At 37.8% G+C, this 20266-nt stretch overlaps 1 protein-coding gene across 1 annotated transcript in view; it reads left to right on the forward strand.

Annotated features, from left to right (window-relative positions):
- The window catches only part of LOC126094461 (katanin-interacting protein-like), a 338835-nt gene that overhangs the window by 181197 nt on the left and 137372 nt on the right, over nt 1–20266 (forward strand). Inside the window, exon 8 of the mRNA XM_049908844.1 lies at nt 9930–10071. Coding sequence (XP_049764801.1) covers nt 9930–10071 — 142 coding nt within the window. The remainder of the gene's footprint in view (nt 1–9929; nt 10072–20266) is intronic.

A 20266-nucleotide genomic window follows, 5' to 3' on the forward strand; every position in this document is an offset into this window, starting at 1 on the left:
AGTATTTTGCAGCTGTGACTTATTAAACTGATAGTTCGGTAACTTTCACATCTGTCAACACCTGCTTTCTTTGGGATTGGAATTATTATATTCTTCTTAAAGTCTGAGGGTATTTCGCCTGTCTCATACATCGTGCTCACCAGATGGTAGAGTTTTGTCATGACTGGCTCTCCTGAGGCCATCAGTAGTTCTAATGGAATGTTGTCTACTCCCGGGGCCTTGTTTTGACTCAGATCTTTCAGTGCTCTGTCAAACTCTTCACGCAGTATCTTATCTCCCATTTCATCTTCATCTACATCCTCTTCCATTTCCATAATATTGTCCTCAAGTACATCGCCCTTGTATAAACCCTCTATATACTCCTTCCACCTTTCTGCTTTCCCTTCTTTGCTTAGAACTGGGTTGTCATCTGAGCTCTTGATATTCATACAAGTGGTTCTCTTCTCTCCAAAGGTCTCTTTAATTTTCCTGTAGGCAGTATCTATCTTACCCCTAGTGAGACAAGCCTCTACATCCTTACATTTGTCCTCTAGCCATCCCTGCTTAGCCATTTTGCACTTCCTGTCGATCTCATTTTTGAGACGTTTGTATTCCTTTTTGCCTGCTCCATTTACTGCATTTTTATATTTTCTCCTTTCATCAATTAAATTCAATATTTCTTCTGTTACCCAAGGATTTCTATTAGCCCGCGTCTTTTTACCTACTTGATCGTCTGCTGCCTTCACCACTTCATCCCTCAGAGCTACCCATTCTTCTTCTACTGTATTTCTTTCCCCCATTCCTGTCAATTGTTCCCTAATGCTCTCCCTGAAACTCTCTACAACCTCTGGTTCTTTCAGTTTATCCAGGTCCCATCTCCTTAAATTCCCACCTTTTTGCAGTTTCTTCAGTTTCAATCTGCAGTTCATAACCAATAGATTGTGGTCAGAATCTACATCTGCCCCAGGAAATGTCTTACAATTTAAAACCTGGTTCCTAAATCTCTGTCTTACCATTATGTAATCTATCTGAAACCTGTCAGTATCTCCAGGCTTCTTCCATGTATACAGCCTCCTTTCATGATTCTTGAACCAAGTGTTAGCTATGATTAATTTATGCTCTGTGCAAAATTCTACAAGGCGGCTTCCTCTTTCATTCCTTCCCCCCAATCCATATTCACCTACTATGTTTCCTTCTCTCCCTTTTCCTACTGACGAATTCCAGTCACCCATGACTATTAAATTTTCGTCTCCCTTCACTACCTGAATAATTTCTTTTATCTCGTCATACATTTCATCTATTTCTTCATCATCTGCAGAGCTAGTTGGCATATAAACTTGTACTACTGTAGTAGGCATGGGCTTTGTGTCTATCTTGGCCACAATAATGCGTTCACTATGCTGTTTGTAGTAGCTAACCCGCACTCCTATTTTTTTATTCATTATTAAACCTACTCCTGCATTACCCCTATTTGATTTTGTATTTATAACCCTGTAATCACCTGACCAAAAGTCTTGTTCCTCCTGCCACCGAACTTCACTAATTCCCACTATATCTAACTATGGATCACATATACTATTAAAATTCGAGCAGTTTGTTTCAGTTATTTATTATTTGGATTTCATCTGATACCTGATTTCATGTGTAGAAGTAGAGTAACTTTGAACCTATGTATCTTGGAAATATACAAAGATATCAAGAAAATTTGTAAGATTGCTCATGACTGGGGTCTTAGAAAAGTATGATACAGATTTCAGCCATTTGCTAAGCATAGTCATCCAGGTATCCTCGACTGGGTTTTGGTCTGCTGGTGATGATGAAAGTATGGTAAAAAAAGCCTTTTGTGAGGTATTCTTAGGAAATGCCCATTAACTAATAATGTGTGCATAAGTGCCATCAAACCCACCATACACCACATCAAATGCAAAAAGAACCAACCAGTTTGCTCCATTTGCTTAAGTGGGAGGAAGTGTTTAATCATACTGTGACCCTGTGCTGTAGGATAGTGACACAAGACAATCTTTTTGTTGAGTATTCAAATGGTCCCTAGGCCAAGGGCTATCCAAAACATGTCCCTACTTTTTTAACACTAATAGAATCTGAGGGATGATCCCTGGAAAATCCTCTTTGTATGCACAGCATTTTGGAACATAATAGGTAGGTACAAAATTGCACAACCTTCCAACTGACAGAACAAGTGTAGAGTATGGTTTTCCAGCTGAAAACTATGGTTCATTTCTCCATAATTTTTAAGGAAAATAGTACTCTGTAATGTTAGTTGTGTGCAGGTACAAAACGACAGGTGCCATATGATGGAATGCACTATGTTTAGCCTTACTGCAATTACAATTTAATTTGAGAAAATGACTATTTATGTTCCATTTTGACATTGTTTTTTACTTACCCAAAAGGATACTATTGTTACTGAAGTGATTTTGAATATAGAGGAAAGTTGCATGTTATGGGAGAGTTCGCTAATGTGACAAAGCTGTTGGGAGGTATCAGAACATTGTGTGAAACATAGAGCAGGGACAATAAGACCATTACATAGCTGGACATTGTCAAAAATCCTTGTTTTGAAAGTGTTGAATTTCAAATTTTTTGAGTGTATGTGCATGTAGGACTTTAATATCTGAAATTGAGTATTTGATGCAACAATATTCATATGATTATATTCTTCAAAATGTATTTTTTCAGTGACTATAATGAGTTGTCTTTCAAACTGAGCAGTGTAATTATGAAGCTAGGTTTCTAGTGTAAGATAACTTATTCTCATGGGTATGCTAATCAACATCAACACACATATTCTGCAAGCCAACATACAGTGCATTGCGGAGAGTACTGCTAGTCATTTGTTAACTGCTCTTCGTGCAAATAGAGCAAGGTAAAAAACACTGTTTAAAAGCCTCCATATGAGCCCTTATGTCCTGCATCTTATTTTTGTGGTTCTTATGCAGAATCTACGTTGGTAGCAGTAGATCACTCTGAAGTTGAGCTCAAATGCCAGTTCTTTAAATTTCTGCAATAGTACCTCATGAAAAGAATGTTGTCTTCCCACTGGGGATACCCATTTGACTTAAGAAAGCATCTCCATAATAATTGCGTGCTGATAGAACCTACTGGTAACAAATCTAGCAGCACGCTTCTGGATTGCTTCGATGTCTTCCTGTAATCTGACTTGGTTGGGATTCCAAAGACTCAAACAGTACTCAAGAATGGGTCACACTAACATTCTATATGCCATCCCCTTTGTGGATGAGCTATATTTTCCCAAATTTCTCCCAATAAAAAGAAATCGAGCATTCTCCTTCCCTATTATGTACCTGACATGCTCATTTCATTTCATATTGCTTTGCGGTGTTAAGTCTAGATACTTAATCAATGCGACTTTGCCAAGCACCACCTTACTAATGCTGTATTTGAACATTTCTCCTACTCATCCTAATTATTTTACATTTTTCTACACTGAGAAGAAAGTGCCATTCATCACACCAACTAGAAATTGTATCTAAATCAAATTGTATCATTCTTCAGTCACTGAACAATGATACCTCCTTGTACACCAGAGCCTCATCAGCAAACTGTCGTCAATTTCTGCTCACCCTGTCCATCAGATTTTCCACTTACACAGGGAATAAGAGTGGCCCTATCACACTTTCCTGGTGCACTCGTGACTGTTACCTTGTCTCTGATGAACACTCGTTGTCAAGGACAATGTACTTGGTTCTATTACTTAAATAGTATTTGAGCCACTCACATATTCATCAACAATCTGAAGTGGGGCACTATGTTAAATGCTTTCCAGAACCCTAGGAATATTGAGTCTATCTGTTGTCCTCCATTCATGGTTCATAGGGTATCATGTGAGAAGAGGCCAAGTTGAGTTTCACATGAATGATGCTTTCTAAATCAATGCTGATTTGCAGACAGAAGCTTTTCTGTCTCAAAGAAATTTATTGTATTCAGACTCACCATGTGTTCAAGAATTGTGAAGTAAACTGATGTTAAGAATATTGTTCTGTAATTATGCAGTTCTGTTCTTTTACATTAGGAGTCATGTGCGTTTTTTTTTTCTTTTTTTTTTTTTTTTTTTTTTTGGGGGGGGGGGGGGGTGTGACTTGGGACTTTATGCTGGGTAAAAATTCATGATAAATGCAAGCTAAGCAGTCAGTGCTGCAGAGTGTTCCTTGTAAAACTGGACCTAGCATCTGCTTATCTATGCCACTGATGCTTATTTGAATATCCTTTATAAAGGAGTCTATACAACAATCAAACAATAGTATGTTTGTACAGTCCTTCTGCATGAACAATTTTTAGACTTTAAATTTAAAACTTCAGCTTTCCTTTCCTGTCTTCTGTTGTTACTCCAGACTGATCGGTGAGTGACTGGATAGAAGTCTTCCACCTGTTTAGTGATTTTATGTATGTCCTCAATTTTCTCAGATTCTCAGCAAGATCTATTGCCAAAGGATGATAATGGAAGTTGTTGTATACTTCATACATTGATCTTACAGACACACGAATTTCTACTAACTTTTGCCTGTAAACATTTGTTCATTCTTTTTCAATCAAGAGTGCAACAGTCTCTATTTCCTCAGCATTTTCCAAATTTGATTATTAAGCCACAGGGAGTCTTTTCCATTCTTAATCCACTTGGGATAAATGTCTCCGGAGCATGGTTTACAATCAATTTAAATTTTGCCCATAATTCCTCTATGTCCATCATATTGGAGCTAAATGATGATCATTCATTGTGTGAGTGGGATTCTAACAAGTGCTGGTCTGCTTTTTCTAGCATGAATACTATCCTAGCCTTCTTGACGGATTAGTTAACTGTAGTAACTGTTGTCTCTGTGATGATGTCACAATTCTTAATCCCTGCTTGTATACTGACACAGTTGATAAGGTCAGGCCTATTCATGGCTACAAGTTCCAAAATTTTCCATTGTGTGTGGGTTGTCTAACTAGTTGTTCAATGCGGTTTTCAGAAAATATGTTCAAAAGTACTTCACAAGAATGTCTGTCCGTACCACTTGCAGTGAATCTATAGCTTCTCAATTTATACTTGATAGATCAAAGTCTCCTCCAACTAATACTGCATGGGCATTTCTGGGTATTTTTCCACTACAGAGCATAGAGTTTCCTCGAATAATATGACACTGTTACAGAGGAATGAAGTGGCTGGTAAAAAAATCTGATAATTAACTTGAGTTCATACTAGACCTGCTACTTGTTTCCAAATAATTTCACAGTCAGACTCAATTTTGACTTCGATAGACACGATCTTTTTGTTGACAGCAATGAATGTTCCCTCTCCTATAGCACCTAATCTGTTTTTTCAATATATGTTCATTTCTTGCTAAATATTTCTTGGGTTTCAGCAAGCTCTTGAGTCTGAGAATAATTTGATTGTTCAGGAACTTTGTTATGGATACTTCAGCAATTTATTGTTAAAATTTTGACAGTTGAAGTGTGTCTACTTCCTACACGTCCTGATTTTTCTCTCTGCACATTGGCTGCCGAAGATTCATCAGAGGAATTCAACAACCACCTAGCCTAAGAAAATCACATGCAAACGTGTGGAAGTACTCTGCTACCCATGTAGCTGCTTCCTTTGCATAATGCACACCTGACCTATCAAGGGGAGTCCTACAACTCTCCATCCCATAACACAGGTCCAGAAATCTGCAGCCATGTCCATCACAAAATCAACAGGTTCTCTGGTTGAGACCCTCTTCTCGGTTCCAAACCAAAGGACCCCAGCTGACACTGGGTACGATGTTTCAAATTCTGAGCTCTGCTTGCAACCTGTGAGTGAGGTCAGCTCACATATTAAGACACAATATCTCATATTAGGGTAACTTTATTGACACCCAAGTAGCTGGAGTCTGTCTCATATTAGGGTAACTTCATCTTGCCACCCCAATAGTTGGATTCAGATTTATGTTTTCACTAAGTGGTCTGACAATTTTGTGAACATTGTGAAGCCATCTGTTGATGATCCTGTCTTTACTAATACTTGTTGGACATCATATCACATTTGTGTAACAGCAAAAGCACTTGAAAACAGTTTAAACATCACCCCATTCCCTGCATAAAATTCATTTGTCAATTTAAAATGCATTACCCCCAGGAAATAGTGACCTGGTGGGTAAATAACCCCAGTCAAATAGCAACCTTATATTACATTATGAGGTTATTTGGAGGCACCTACTTGAGAACAGTAACTATGGAAAATCTTATAAACGGTCACTGGGGAATGGTACTCTTCCAGTGTAACAAGTGTATACCCAGAGACAATGATTTAATGATACTCCAGGAGTTTGAAATACAAGATGCAAACAACAGAGTGTGTTTGGATCCAGTTGATACCTGGACAGTTCCCAGAATCAGCAAGCTACATCAAGAGCCATATGATGTAGCAAAATCAACATGCTCTGAATCTGATAAGTAGCTAACATCATCTCCATAAAGAGATCTTTTGAAATAGTTCATAGATATGAAAACTGTAGTGAATCACACAAGAGAGTAGGGAAAGTGTTGTTCGTGAAAAATAAAAAGAGAAAAATATGGCAGTCACTTGGAGTCCGATACAAATTTAATTGAGAACAATGCTGCAGATGTGGAGTCTGAAGGGGAAGAAGAAGAAAACAGTGAATGCATATCCTGAAGTGGTCATTTCTGTGTAGACTAACATAGAGAAATGGGCACAGCATATGTAACACTATGCTTGGGCTCCAAAAGAACATTAACTTGAAAAAGAGCTTTTGTATGGCTTGCTTGCACTTCTTTTGCAGAACAAATACAGGGAACCTTGGACAGATAGTAAGGAAGAGAAAATTACTGCTTTAGAGTTTACCTATTCTTATATTTGTAAATATTAAGTGTTTTCTCTGATTATCCTGTATTACGACACTATCTCTATTCAAATTGACTTGTTTGCGTTTTTCTTCAGTTTTACATTTATTCTTAAATAGAATGAATTCAATAAATAAAACATAAAGTACAATGATTCCATGTAGATTTCCAATTAACAAACCTACAGTTGTATCAAATGTTGTAATATGAGAGCTGTCTAGAAAGTAACAGATCTTTTGGTCTGTCGCAGCGGTTGGCGAGGCTACAGCCACTGTCTTGGTGTCGTAACATTCCTAAACTAAGTACGCATCCAGCAATTGTAGCATGTGGTCTGTATTTCTGCTGCATGCTTTCTGTAACATGTTAAAATGTGCACTACAATAGAAAATCCTGCCACTTGTGAGGTGTGTTCTGTGATTAGGTTTTTGTTGGCAAACTTCAAACCAATTGAAATTTGTCGTGACCTATGTACAGAAAAGGAATAATATGAAAGTCGAATGAGACAATGGTGCATTAATTTTAAAAATGGCCATACCAATGTTCACAATGGGGACTGCAGTGGTAGGTCTAGTCTTGTGACTGGTAAACTGGTGATCAGAAGGAACACCAAAAATTGTGAAAAATCATTGTTTCATGATTACAGAACTTCAATATTTTCCCCAAATTTCACAGAATTTGGTGTGTGAAATTGTGGCAGAGAAGCTTGGTTACCCCAAATTTTGTCCTAAGTGCATTCCCAAAATCAACGGATGACCACAAAAAACAGAGACTGGCTGCAGCACTGCCTTCCTCGAAGATTAAAAGAGACAAAAATGCAGTTAGTGGAAGGAGGACACATAAATTCTCCCAATAAACTGAGGAAATGTTTGCAAATGCCGTCAGCAAGAAAGATCATTGCTATTGTGTTTTGGGATTTTAAAGGAGTGATTCTCATTGGTTTCCTTGAACATGACAAACAATCAAATCAGAGAGGTACTGTCAAACACTGACAAATTTAAGGTTGGTAATACAAAACAAGTATCTTGGAAAGCTTAGTACAAAAGTTTTGTTTTTTCATGACAATGTATATCCACAAATCGCCAGTCATACCCAGGAGGTCCTATGGGTTTTGGATGGGAGGTGCTTGACCACCCACTGTACAGCCTAGATTTTGTGCTGAGTGACTACCTCTTCTTCCCAGCAGTGAAGGCAGGGTATTGCTACACAACACTTAGAGAGTGATGCTGAACTGCATGCTAATATAAACCAGTATTTGCAATTGCAGGCGGTAGGTTTCTACAGAGATGGTATTGAAAAACTTGTGCCCCGGTATGATAACTGCCTCAATTTGAATGGCATTTATGTAGAAAAGTAGCGTAGAGTGTACCTTTAAAATGTATGTAAAAAATTTAGTTTTTCCAGAGTGCTGTTATTATTATTTTTTTCCCCCCAAATCGTCTGTTACTTCCTGGATAGCTTTTGTATAACTACCAATCTGAGGTCCATCCAACATTAGCATCTTACATGTCTCATCTGATGAGGCATGGAGGTGGTGAGCCTCTGGAAACTCTGCTGTCTTTCCAACACTAAATCCGAGATCTGGTGTCAGCCAGTGTAAGCTTGTGTGATGCTTCATTTGGCCTACAAATTTTCAATGTGATTGAAGTCTGGCACTCGAACAGGCCAGTCAATGAGATCGACGTCAGCCTGTTGCAAAAACTGTTCCTGAATGATTCAGCTCGTGTGACCAGGCTCACTTCATTGGGACAATGCACTGAAACCATCAAATTGGACAAATACCATGATGCTATCTCAGGTGGCCTCTGTATACTGGGACGTACAAGCTGTAAATGACAATTTATAATACACTAATTTTTGGTGCACTGAGTTATGTTCAGTGTACTTCACCTGTATTCATGTTATGCATGGAACACATAAACAAACAATATAATGTAAAAAAATAAAATAAATAAACACTAACAAGGGGACACAACCTTAATAACCTCCATAGATACACAGATCCTCAAATGCTGCCATGCTGCTACTGTATAACTTTACAGCTCTGCTCTTATTTGTATATTCCAGGCAGGAACATTTTGGCATTTCAAACAGATGAAAGTAAGTGCTATAGTGTATATATAAAACAATAAGCAGTAATTATACACAATAACTGAAAACCAGAAATGTGTATAGGTAAAATCATTGCAATAAGAAGGGAACAAATACACTGCTAAAAGCGTGTTACATGTGGCACTGCCATGATTGCCAGTGTGTGTTGCATCTACACTGACGTGAGCTGTACACAACCGAAGGTACCTGGAACAGTTTTTTTTTTTGTTGACTGTACATAATTACAATACCAGAAGAAAAAAAATACACCACATTAATGTTGTCTTTGGCACAAAAGAGGGGTGCACAATGCTGCAACAAAGTTTTTGGTGACTTACCCAGTGATATGAAATGTCTGACAGACAGCAAAGTAAAATTTGAAAGCAAATTACAAAAACATCTCTTTAACAACTCCTATTCTGTGAAAGAATTTCTATTATTGTAGTGTTTAAAGAGGGAGGGGGGGGGGGGGTTAAGCAGCCTTGTAAATGATGAGTATGTAGTCACAGTCACATTTACAAAATAATTTGTGGTTTGGATATAAAATGACTCATTCTACATTATTATGACTTATCATGCAAATGATCCATAGAACCTGAAACTAACTCATATTGAACAGGTCTTAATTTTACTTGTATATAGACAGTTAATAGTATTCTGTGTAAAGTTACATAAATGTGTAATATGAAATATCAGCTGAATCAAAAATAGCTAAGTAGTGTAAAAGTAAGAACTATGGCTTTTCCAAAGTTTCTACTTTTTGCGTGTCAGTAATGAAACCTAGAAATGATTCACATAATTATCAGTGCAAGTAGATTGGCACTGGTCATAATAGTTTGTTAGCATAGTTTACTGAAGTGTTTGCAATCGCTGATTCTGCCAGTTCATGTATAATTTACTCGTTCATCCCTGATAGCTCTCCTTTATGATGCAATTAGTGGAACACAGTGTGTAAATGATTGCATGAATGAATTATTATTTTTCTTTATAATTCTCTCTACTAGGAAGAACGACCATTCACGTGTGCCCAGCAGCTTTTACCGCCTGCAGAAACTATCTTTGACGTCAGTCGAATGGATGTATGTCTTAGTGGATCAATCATTGAAATAAATCTTTTGCAAAACTGGGGTCACCCTGCACTTATAGGTGAGCATGCAGTTTTGAACACTAACCTTTAATTCGTGTTCTGTAGCTATCAGGCCCATTTATTTCATGAATTGCTTCAAATTCATAAATGTTAACTACATATCAGTACACACAATGAACAAGAAAAATATTTGCACTTATGATAAACATATTGTTATGTACAACAAATTATCTTATTAGTATACTTATTTCTCTCTTTCTTAAAATCACTAATCAATCCCTGGTCCTGTGGTTTCTTGAAGAAAGATGTACATGTAACACGTCAAAAGCTGGCGTACAGGATGTATTGATGGTTTAACAACAGAAAAATAATGCTATGATGATACATTTAAGCTTTTTGCCAAAAGGCTGTCTGTGACTACTGTGGTGTGGTAGTTGGTGTGTGTGTGTTTATTAGAGAGAGAGAGAGAGTTGTGCTTGTGTTAACATGTGTGTGTTTCCTACCCTAAAATAAGGCCCTTTTGCCAAGATCTTAAATGTATAACAGTCTTTTTGTTGTGTCTCTCTGTGACTCAGTGTCACCTATATATGGTGAGTAGCAGTCTATCCTTTTGATAACATTGTTGTTATCCCATACTGGAGTCTGCCTGCATAGCTGGATGGTAATGTGCTTGCCTCCCATGCAGCAGGCCCTGGTTCGATTCCTGGCTGGGTTGGAGATTTTCTCCATTCATGGACTGGGTGTTGTGTTGTCCTCATCATCATTTCAGCCTCATCACCAGCATGTGAGTCACCCAATGTGGCGTCGACTGCAATAAGACTTGCAATTGGCACCCGAACTTCCCCATTTGGGACCTTCTGGCCAGCAATGCCATACGATCATTTCATTACATCCCATGTCCGCCCCCGGTAGCTGAGTGATCAGCACAACAGAATGTCAATCCTAAGGGCCCGGATTCAATTCCCGGCTTTGTCGGAGATTTTCTTCGCTCAGGAACTGGGTGTTGTGTTGTCCTGTTTCACTGTTCAATCGTCCAATGTTTACGCTGCTTACACCAAGCTAGGCGTCGTGTGGCATTTAAGGGTGTGATGTGTGGCTTATGAACAGCCACACGACCATGAAATCCAAGTTTTCTCACCTCCCACCTAACTGTCATAGTACTTGCAGTGGATCGTGATGCAGTTTGGAATTCCTGTGCGATGGTCTGAATAGATTTCTGCCTATTACACATTACAGACCTCTTCAACTGTCGGTCGTCTCTGTCAGTCAACAGATGAGGTCAGCCTGTACACTTTTGTGCTGCATGTGTCCCTTCACGTTTCCACTTCACTATCACATTGGAAACAGTGGACCTAGGTATGTTTAGTAGTGTGGAAATATCGCGTACAGACGTATGACACAAGTGACACCCAATATCCTGTCCACATTCGAAGTCCGTGAGTTGTGCAGAGTGCCCCATTCTGCTCTCTCGTGATGTCTAATGACTACTGAGGGTGCTGATATGGAGTACCTGGCAGTAGATGGCAGCACAATGTACCCAACATGAAAAACGCATGGTTTTGAGGGTGTCTGGATACTTTTGATTACATAGTGTGTGTCCAAAACACTGTTTTATTCCATAATACAAATACTCAGTTCTCATGCGATTGTTATATAAATAGTCCTAGCCTATGTCAGTGCCCCATTTAGAGACTAAGTCCAAATCTGTGAATATAACTATCTTCATCTCGAAGTAGGCACTGCTCCATGGCAATATCTTGCATTGTTTCTGGGCTGCTGATTTCACGTCGGACTCTTCATCAGCATCGGTGCTTCACAGCAGCTGAGCTAATATGGAACTGCTGTGCTCGATGGAACTGGAACTGGAACTGCTTATGAAGTCACGGCATATGGCTTATCCTACTGGTTTGTGCCCTGATGTGAAACTGTGCACTACTTGTTCCACATGATTGCTTACATGCAACATGTTTCCCGTTGTATTGACGACCTCTGTTGTAGCACCTGCAAATTACTAGCGGTTTCGCTCTGCCTGGTCAAACTGGCGCAACCTTGCCTGTAATTACTCACTAATAACTGACTTACTATGTACTGTTAAAAAGCAGGCCAATATACAGGCTACTGCTATGAGTGGATTTGATCAATCTCCATTCTGCATCTGCAGGGTTTAAAATCTATGGGATCTGGTTGCTGCTGGATCAGGGGTTATACACCCTGGGAAACCCACAAAAAATCTGGGAATTTTTTCATCTGGCAGAAAACTGGGAAAAACCCAGGAATTTTTTAGAAATCCACAAATTTTTCATTGTTTTAGTTTTGAGTTAAATTTTTGTAACTTTGACTGATAAGAACTGACACTCTAAAAATAATTTTACGTTAGCCCACTACCGTAGTATAATACTGCAGCAATAAACAATAAAGTAATAAAACATAAATGAGAGAAAAACACCGACATAAAACTTGAGTTGGGGGGTGGCAAAAAAGAGAGAGAGAGAGAGAGAGAGAGAAAAGAAGTGCCATTTACAACAACAAAACACACTGTACACAAGTGTCTGCCAACACCAAACTGTGGCAGAGACCTTAGGATGAACACTATGCAGTACTTCATAACTGCTTTCAGTGAATGTGGCATCACAAAAGTTTAATTAGGTTCATTTGAGCAGTTTCCAGCAGGCTCATGAGCATGCGCAGAGGTGAAGTCTTGTATGAAGAGCATATTCTCTCACTTCAAGCTGTATGAAGTGTGGCTCTTAGATGTATAAGCACTAGCTGCAAGCAGCCAGATACTACATGGAAAAGTTTTTCTGATGCGCCCAAGCTGCCACATTTTCTCATGCACAGAGCAATCTGAGTTGTAGTGAGGTGTAGTCTCCATGTGACCCTCATTTACATTTCGTGATTTTGCTGTTCTCTCTTTGTTTACAGCTCTCATGTCAAATGAAAACAAAATGGATTTCTGTGTCTGTGAGCGATCAAATTAATTAAAATACATTCATATAATTATGAAAAACTAAAATATGTTATTAGTTCCCGTTTTCTGATTTGATTTTATTTCTACATTATTGACAATCAAGCATTTATCACTTTGAAGAACAATAAAGTTATTTTTGTCAGTTTGCTAAAGAAATTTGGCTTTTATTAATCTTCTCTGCAGAGGCAGTCAATTTATTTGAAACAATGTTTTTCATTCCAAACTATTGGCTAGTTTCAACTGTTCGCTAAATTTCAAGTTCACATTTTCATCTTGTGGCACATGTGGCATTATGCCATTATAAAGAACCATACACGAGATAATATAGTAATGGTATGCAAAGAGAACTGGCTTCTTGAAAACTACACTTAAAAGCTTTAGCAGAATTTTACATATCTGCCTTCCATGAAACAATATTTCTCGATCACTACACATGTTCCAACACTTGTCTGTTACCTCCACTATGCTTGAGGTTATTTCTTTGTTTGAGTGTTTACATCTTAAATATATAGAATGCCATTTTTCAGTAAATTAATAGACTGACAGCACACTGTGTTTTATCATTATAACTGTCCACAAGGCTTTATAATTACTTGTGGAGCAGAATATAAACTGCCTGTTATACAGTTTCTAGGTTTCACAAGTAACCTTGTTAATTGTTATACAGTTTGAAAAAGTCATGAAAAGCTTATTGTTCTTACTTCTGGTCTATACAAACAACTTTTTTTGGTTTCGCAAGAAATTTTTATTCTTTCTTACTAGCTTTTTGCAGTTCTGTGTGGATGTAAACTTCATTGGAAATGCTACATAACACTGATTAATATGGTCATTTGATGCCAACAACATACGAAATCCCAAACAGAAATGCAGCGAAAGGTATATGAGAGAGCAACCACCAACCACCAAGCACAGGTATCCAGCATCATCAAAGCAGTGAATGTGCCACGACACCTGTCTTCTGGCGCTCTCTGGCAACTGCTCAAACAAACCTGTTTCTTACAGGTTGCAGGAAAATTTGCAGATGGTGGTTTGCGAAGTGTTACTTTCAAAGTAGATTTCCTTTTACGCAAGATGAATTATGTTTTGTGTGAGACTGTGCAATGAATTTGTTAAATTAGAGCATTTGACACTCATTCAAACCTTAACACTTTGAGTACCAGCCACCTAGAAAAATTTTGGGCCCAGTAGACCAGCTGTTGATATTATTATTTCAAATTTTACCAGCACATTTGTGTTTGATATATCTTAAAGGGGTAACATACGCTAAAAATGGCCAACATTATATTTGAACCCTCAGCTTTTCTTGTAGCTGTACTATATGTGTATGAACTTTTCCTATTTGTGTGTTCAAGCTACTTAACAGTGATGTTGCTATTGGCTGACTACATCACATCCTAAGCTCTGAATATCTGTTGTCATTTGCTGGCAAGATAATGTAAAGTGAGCTGTGGTTGGCTGACACAAGTGCATTGCAATCTCATCTTCAGTGTTTCCAAAACTGACATGCTGTGTTTGGTGGAATTTGTATTTATGCTTGTGGAATACAAAAGTATTCAGTGTACATGCTGCTGCACATCAAAGATTTTTCCAAAACACATTACATCTTACTGGGTTTCATTTCCTAAAGTGCTGGAAAGTTCTCTTCCGGTGTATAAAATCTTTACCATTCAAAGGATTGATAAGTTTTACAGTTTCGAGGTTAAAGTATACTGTCAGTTAACATGAAGAAAGTGTATTTTCACCTCGAAAAATATGTATTTTCCAGAAAAAGTGTATTTTTAACCAGGAAATCTGAGAAAAATCTGGGATTTTTTCCCCTTGTCCACGTATATGCCCTGCAGATGTCAGTGTTGGTTGATGGCTGCTGTTCCACAAACCCTTCCACTGTTTTCTCATTGTGCACTTCTGAAACTGAAAAAGGGTTGTAACATCTGGAATGATTATCATGTCACAGGCATAGCTGGTCTGCGTGCTTGTGGCTAGTATCACCACCTTCATCCAAGTACATCATTTTCACCAGCTGACACACTACTGCCCCTGGTTATCATAGTTTTTCCACTTTATGCCCCTCTGAATGTATTGTTTTATTGTCATTATTGAATTTCCTTTTCCTAATTTCATTGTCTCTTGCAGCAGTTACATTTTGTTTTTGAGGTCCTGTTCTCATCTTCCTTCCAAGGATCATCTTGGCTGAGAACTTTTCTTTATAGGGTGTGCTTCAGCAGTATTTTAGAAGCATCACTAGTGTGTCTTCTTTATTGTACTTGCAGCTTAGTTTTCTCATTTGTGTTTCAAAAGTCCCAATGAAACATTCACCTACATCATTTTATTTAGTGTGGAATGGTGCACTGCAAAGATGCTGTATTCTTCTGTTTTCCATACAAAACTCTTAAAATTCTCTAGTGGTAAACTGTGTGCCTTTGTCAGTTACAGTGACTACTGGTAAACCGTCTGAAAATAACTTCTTCAGTATTGGAACTGTTTTTGCTGCATCTATGTTTCCCATTTGTATGGTTTAAGGGAAACTAGTTCAGGTGTCTAGTAGTATGAGCCAGTATTCTCCTTCAAATTGTCCTTGATAGTACAAGTGGATTCTACTCCAAGGATTTTGTGACTTGGGCCATTGAAAATATGACTTGGGCGAGGCAGCTTGATATTTCCTGCATACATTTTTGCAATATGTTTTCTATTCCCTTCTGTAAACCTTTCCAGTGGACATGTTGTCTTGCCATTTTCTTGGTAGGGGAAATTTCCCAGCACCATTTGTGTTAGTCTTAATATTTCTGATTTCAGTGCTTCCGGACTGGCTAATTGCACATTTTCTTCTATCGAGTGAAGGAATATGATTCCTTATGATGTGTATTGTAGATTCCACAAATGGTAGTACAAAATGAAATGTAAAGAATCTATTTAATGTCGCGTTGTCAACAGCAAATCCTCCTCATACTCATTGAACTAAGTCTGTTCAATGTGTGTCTTCAACAATGGCCACCTAGTTTCCATAAAGTGTTTTACTTTCATTGGTTAATTTATTTTTTCATACTGCCTCCAATGTTACTTAATTATGCCTATTGGTGGCCCTGTTACCACCTTATTTGATTGGGCACCAATCTGACATAAATCTGGTAAAGCATAAAATATCTCATCACTGCCAGCTGGTAGATGTGATAACATACCTTCATTGCATTGAGGAAGCATGATGTTCTGTTTTATAAATGTATGCCAATACATTAGACTCTCGCTAATCCGACCCTCAGTAGTCTGACCTCTCAGTAATATGGCACACATCCAAAAACAGGTGCACAATGAATTATCGTGTGCAACAATGCTTAGTTAAACAATGCTTTATATACTGTACTTGAGACTGTAGCTACCTTTACAGTTCTGAATCATGTCTTCTAAAAGTAAACATGTTACACTGGACCTCAAGCAAAAACTCAAAATTTTAGATAAGTTAAATAGAGGTTTTTCGCAGAAAGCCATTGCTGCTGAGTTCAGTGTTGGACGAGCAACTATTTATGACATCAAAAAGAAAGAAGATGTTATTTGACAGTACTCAACACAAATTGATTGTGAGTTGGGAAAATGAAAGGTTAAGCCAAAGAGTGAGAATGAAGAAGTGGGCGTAGCTGTTTATAGATGGTTCATACAACAACACAGTAAAGGAATTCCAGTCATTGGCCTGATTATGAAGCAAAAACCAGCTGCATTTAATGAACAACTTGGCAGTAGTAACGTGTTTGCCGTGAGCAACCTGCAAAGGTTGGCTATCAAACTGGAAAAAACGACACAGCATTCAGCAGCTGACAATCACCGGGGAAAGTCACTCAGCTAATGATAAGGGTGCTGATGAGTTTGTAAGCAAGATACAGAAGATAATAGAGAAAGAAGATTTAACTGCTGGTGCCTTGTATAATGTGGATGAAACACGACTCTTTTACAAGATGCTTCCTTCAAAACATTAGCTGTCAAGAACGAGAAGGGAGCTCGTGGTTACAAGTAACAGAAACAGCACGTAATATTAATGGTGTGTTGTAATGCAAATGGGAGTCATAAACTGCAGCTTATGGTGATTGGAAAATCCCAAAATCCAAATTGTTTTCAACACACTGACATAAATACTGTACCAGTGCAGTATTTGACTGAGAAGAAAGCGTGGATGGATAGACAAATACTCTTGGTGGTTCCATGACATGTTTGTACCAGCAGTGAGAAAAGAGCTAAAGAAGAAAAAGCTTCCACTGAAAGCTATCCTTATAATTGACAATGCTCCCAATCATCCTTCAGCTGTTTCTCTATAGTCCAATGGTATACAAGCACTCTTTCTCACACCCATTGTGATAGCCCTAATTCAGCCCATGGACCAGGGAATTTTAGAATCAATTAAACATCAGTATCGACATTCACTTCTTGTCTCCTTGCTGAATGAAAGTGAAAATGACTCTATCAAGACTATACTGAAGGCATGGAAAGCAATTAACATATGTGATGTTGTTTTCGAAGCAGCCGAAGCATGAGGTAAAGTGGAGAGCGCTACCATAGTGAAGAGCTGGAGAAAATTGTGGCCATTCATTGATACCGAGTTGGATCCAGTAGTGAATGATAGCGATGAGCCAGTCAATTCAGAATTATCAATTACTTTGTACACTGACATGTTCCACAGCCTTCCAGGAGGAAAAGAAATTGATGATGGCTGAATGAGGAAAACTGTGATACGGACCAAACTTTATCAGATGAAGAAATAATCAAAAGCATGCAAGAAAGTAATGATGAAAGTGATGAAGAGGAGGACACAGGAGGAGAGAGCTTGAAGATTTCTCACTATGCTGCTGCTGAAGCTGCCAAGGTCTTCCTGGAGTACATTATGCAACAATCAGATACATGCGGTACCGATGTAATGCTTGTAAAGTGGTTGCGTGTTAAAGCATTCGACTGTTGCACATCATCATTGCGACAGAAAAATTAGGGACATATTTCATAGTGAGTGATACGACTGTGTAATTATGTACAATATAGACTCAAGGACTAAGTTTTCTTTGAAAATTAATGTATTTTTGGATTTAATAAAGTATATCCTCTATGTTTTAAAATTGTATCCTTTAATTTAATTAAGTACAGTACACTATATCCCCTATGTTTTTAAAATAAATAAAATACAAAATAAATGAATAAAATAAATTTCAGACACTCAATAATCTGGTACTTCCGCTAATCCGGCACCCATATGTACCAGGAATGGCCGGATTAGCAAAAGTCTAGTGTAGTAACAATACCCACCTCTTTTGAATTTTTACTGAGAACTGCTCTGCAGGATTGATTATTCTTACTGAAACTTTGTAACAAAAATTTGCTGCCATACAAATAATTACGGAATTTCTTTATAGCAAATATGAAGTCTAGACCTTTTGATTCTACCTGAGAGTAACCAGTGTCTGAATTTGAAGTCTTGCTATGAAAGCAAAGGCATTATCTGCATTTCCCACTCTGTGGCAAAACTGCTCCAGTTCCTAAATTTGAAGTGTTAGCTGCAACTATTAACCATTTCTCAGGGATATGTGTTACTAAGCATTTAGAATCTAATAGAGCTCATTTCAGTTTATGAAAAACCATTTGACAGTTTTGTCCAATTCCATTTTTCTCTTTTTCGTAGCAGGTTGCATAACAATTGGCTGTAGTTGTGGCCACAGGAATAAATTTTCTGTAATATCCATTATGATGTAAAGCTGATTGCAACTGTTTCATGTTTTTCAGTTCTGAAAGCTTTGCAATGGCTTTCTAGTGTTTTGTGGTATGATGTATACCTTCTCCAGATAGTACTTGCCCTAGATGCTCTCTGTTTTCTTGAGACAAGGAACATTTTTCCTTATTAACTCAACAGTGTTTTGAACACTTTCTCTAAGTTTTCTACTTCCTGATGCATCTATATCATCTGTGTAATCTGCTGCTCCCAGAATCTTTCTGAATAATTTTTCAAGGTATCTTCCGTACAACACTGGGGCAGAATTCATTCCAAAAGGTAATATTTTATATTTATAGAAGCCAAATGATGTTTTAATGGCTATTACTTTCTGGATTTCTTTAGCAGGTTATAATTGAAAAGAAACATCTTTCAAGTCAGTACATGAATATTATTTTCTTCTACCTAATTTTGCCACTATGTCTTTTTCCCCAGGATTCTGTATGTATCAATTATGGACAACGCATTCACAGTTGATTTGAAGTCACTGCACAAACGTACCTTCCCAATCAGTTTCCTGCTATTATAAAATGAAATAGGAGTAATGCAAGATTAGGTCTAATAACGAATAAGGAAATATGAATTTGGGTAAGCTACTATGAACAGCATAGCGTATGAAACTTCCTGGCTAATAAAAATTGTGTGCCAGACTGAGACTTCAAATGAGGCTCTTTGCCTTTCGCAGGCAAGGGCTCTATTGACTTGACTTACCTAAGCATGACTCATGACCCATCCCTGCAGCTTTGCTTCTGCCAGTACCTCATCTATTGCCTTCCAAGTTCCACAGAATCTCTTGGCCCAGTACACAGTTTTAATCTGCCAGAAAGTTTCATACATCACACACTCCATTGCAGAGTCAATATTTCATTCTGTAAACATCCCCCCGAGTCAATATTTGTGAGGCGGAAAGCGAAAAGGGACATCTTGTCGAAAATTTAGGAATTTGCATTAAATTCAGATGAACCTGTAAAAAAACATTTATTTCTATCTCTAAATTTGAGGAAGTTATGGCAAGTTGAATATTTATGACAAAAAAGAGGTGTTTTGAGATATGGGCTTTTAAAGTTTCACTTTATTATCATTGCTTAACTTTGCATATTTAAGAAACAAATTCTGAATATATATTACACTTAAAATGCCCTTTGTCAAGTGGTTTGGAGTTTTTTAAATTAACACTTCACGATAAGTGGATTACTCCTTCAGACCTATATCACATCAGAGTGTAAATACATTTGAAACCAAATAAATTGGCCTTTGTTGAGAAAAATATAGTAAGCCCTGTGCTTATTTTTTTGGCATAATATTTATATTTTTACACTATGTTATGGCATCTTTTGGATCAAATTCTGTTTCTGGAGCAATTAATGGGACTAGAACCACAAGAAATTGGAATTTACAAATCTTCCAAAATAGATTACTGAGATCCCATATTTTGGTCAGGTTCTTCTTCAGGATCTTCACTGTCGCTGCCTTGAGTTTATGGTTCACATTCTGAGGAGTTTTTTAAATTAACACTTCACGATAAGTGGATTACTCCTTCAGACCTATA

The sequence above is a fragment of the Schistocerca cancellata genome, chromosome 8, assembly GCF_023864275.1.
Source record: "Schistocerca cancellata isolate TAMUIC-IGC-003103 chromosome 8, iqSchCanc2.1, whole genome shotgun sequence".
In the NCBI taxonomy this organism is placed as follows: Eukaryota; Metazoa; Arthropoda; class Insecta; order Orthoptera; family Acrididae; genus Schistocerca; species Schistocerca cancellata.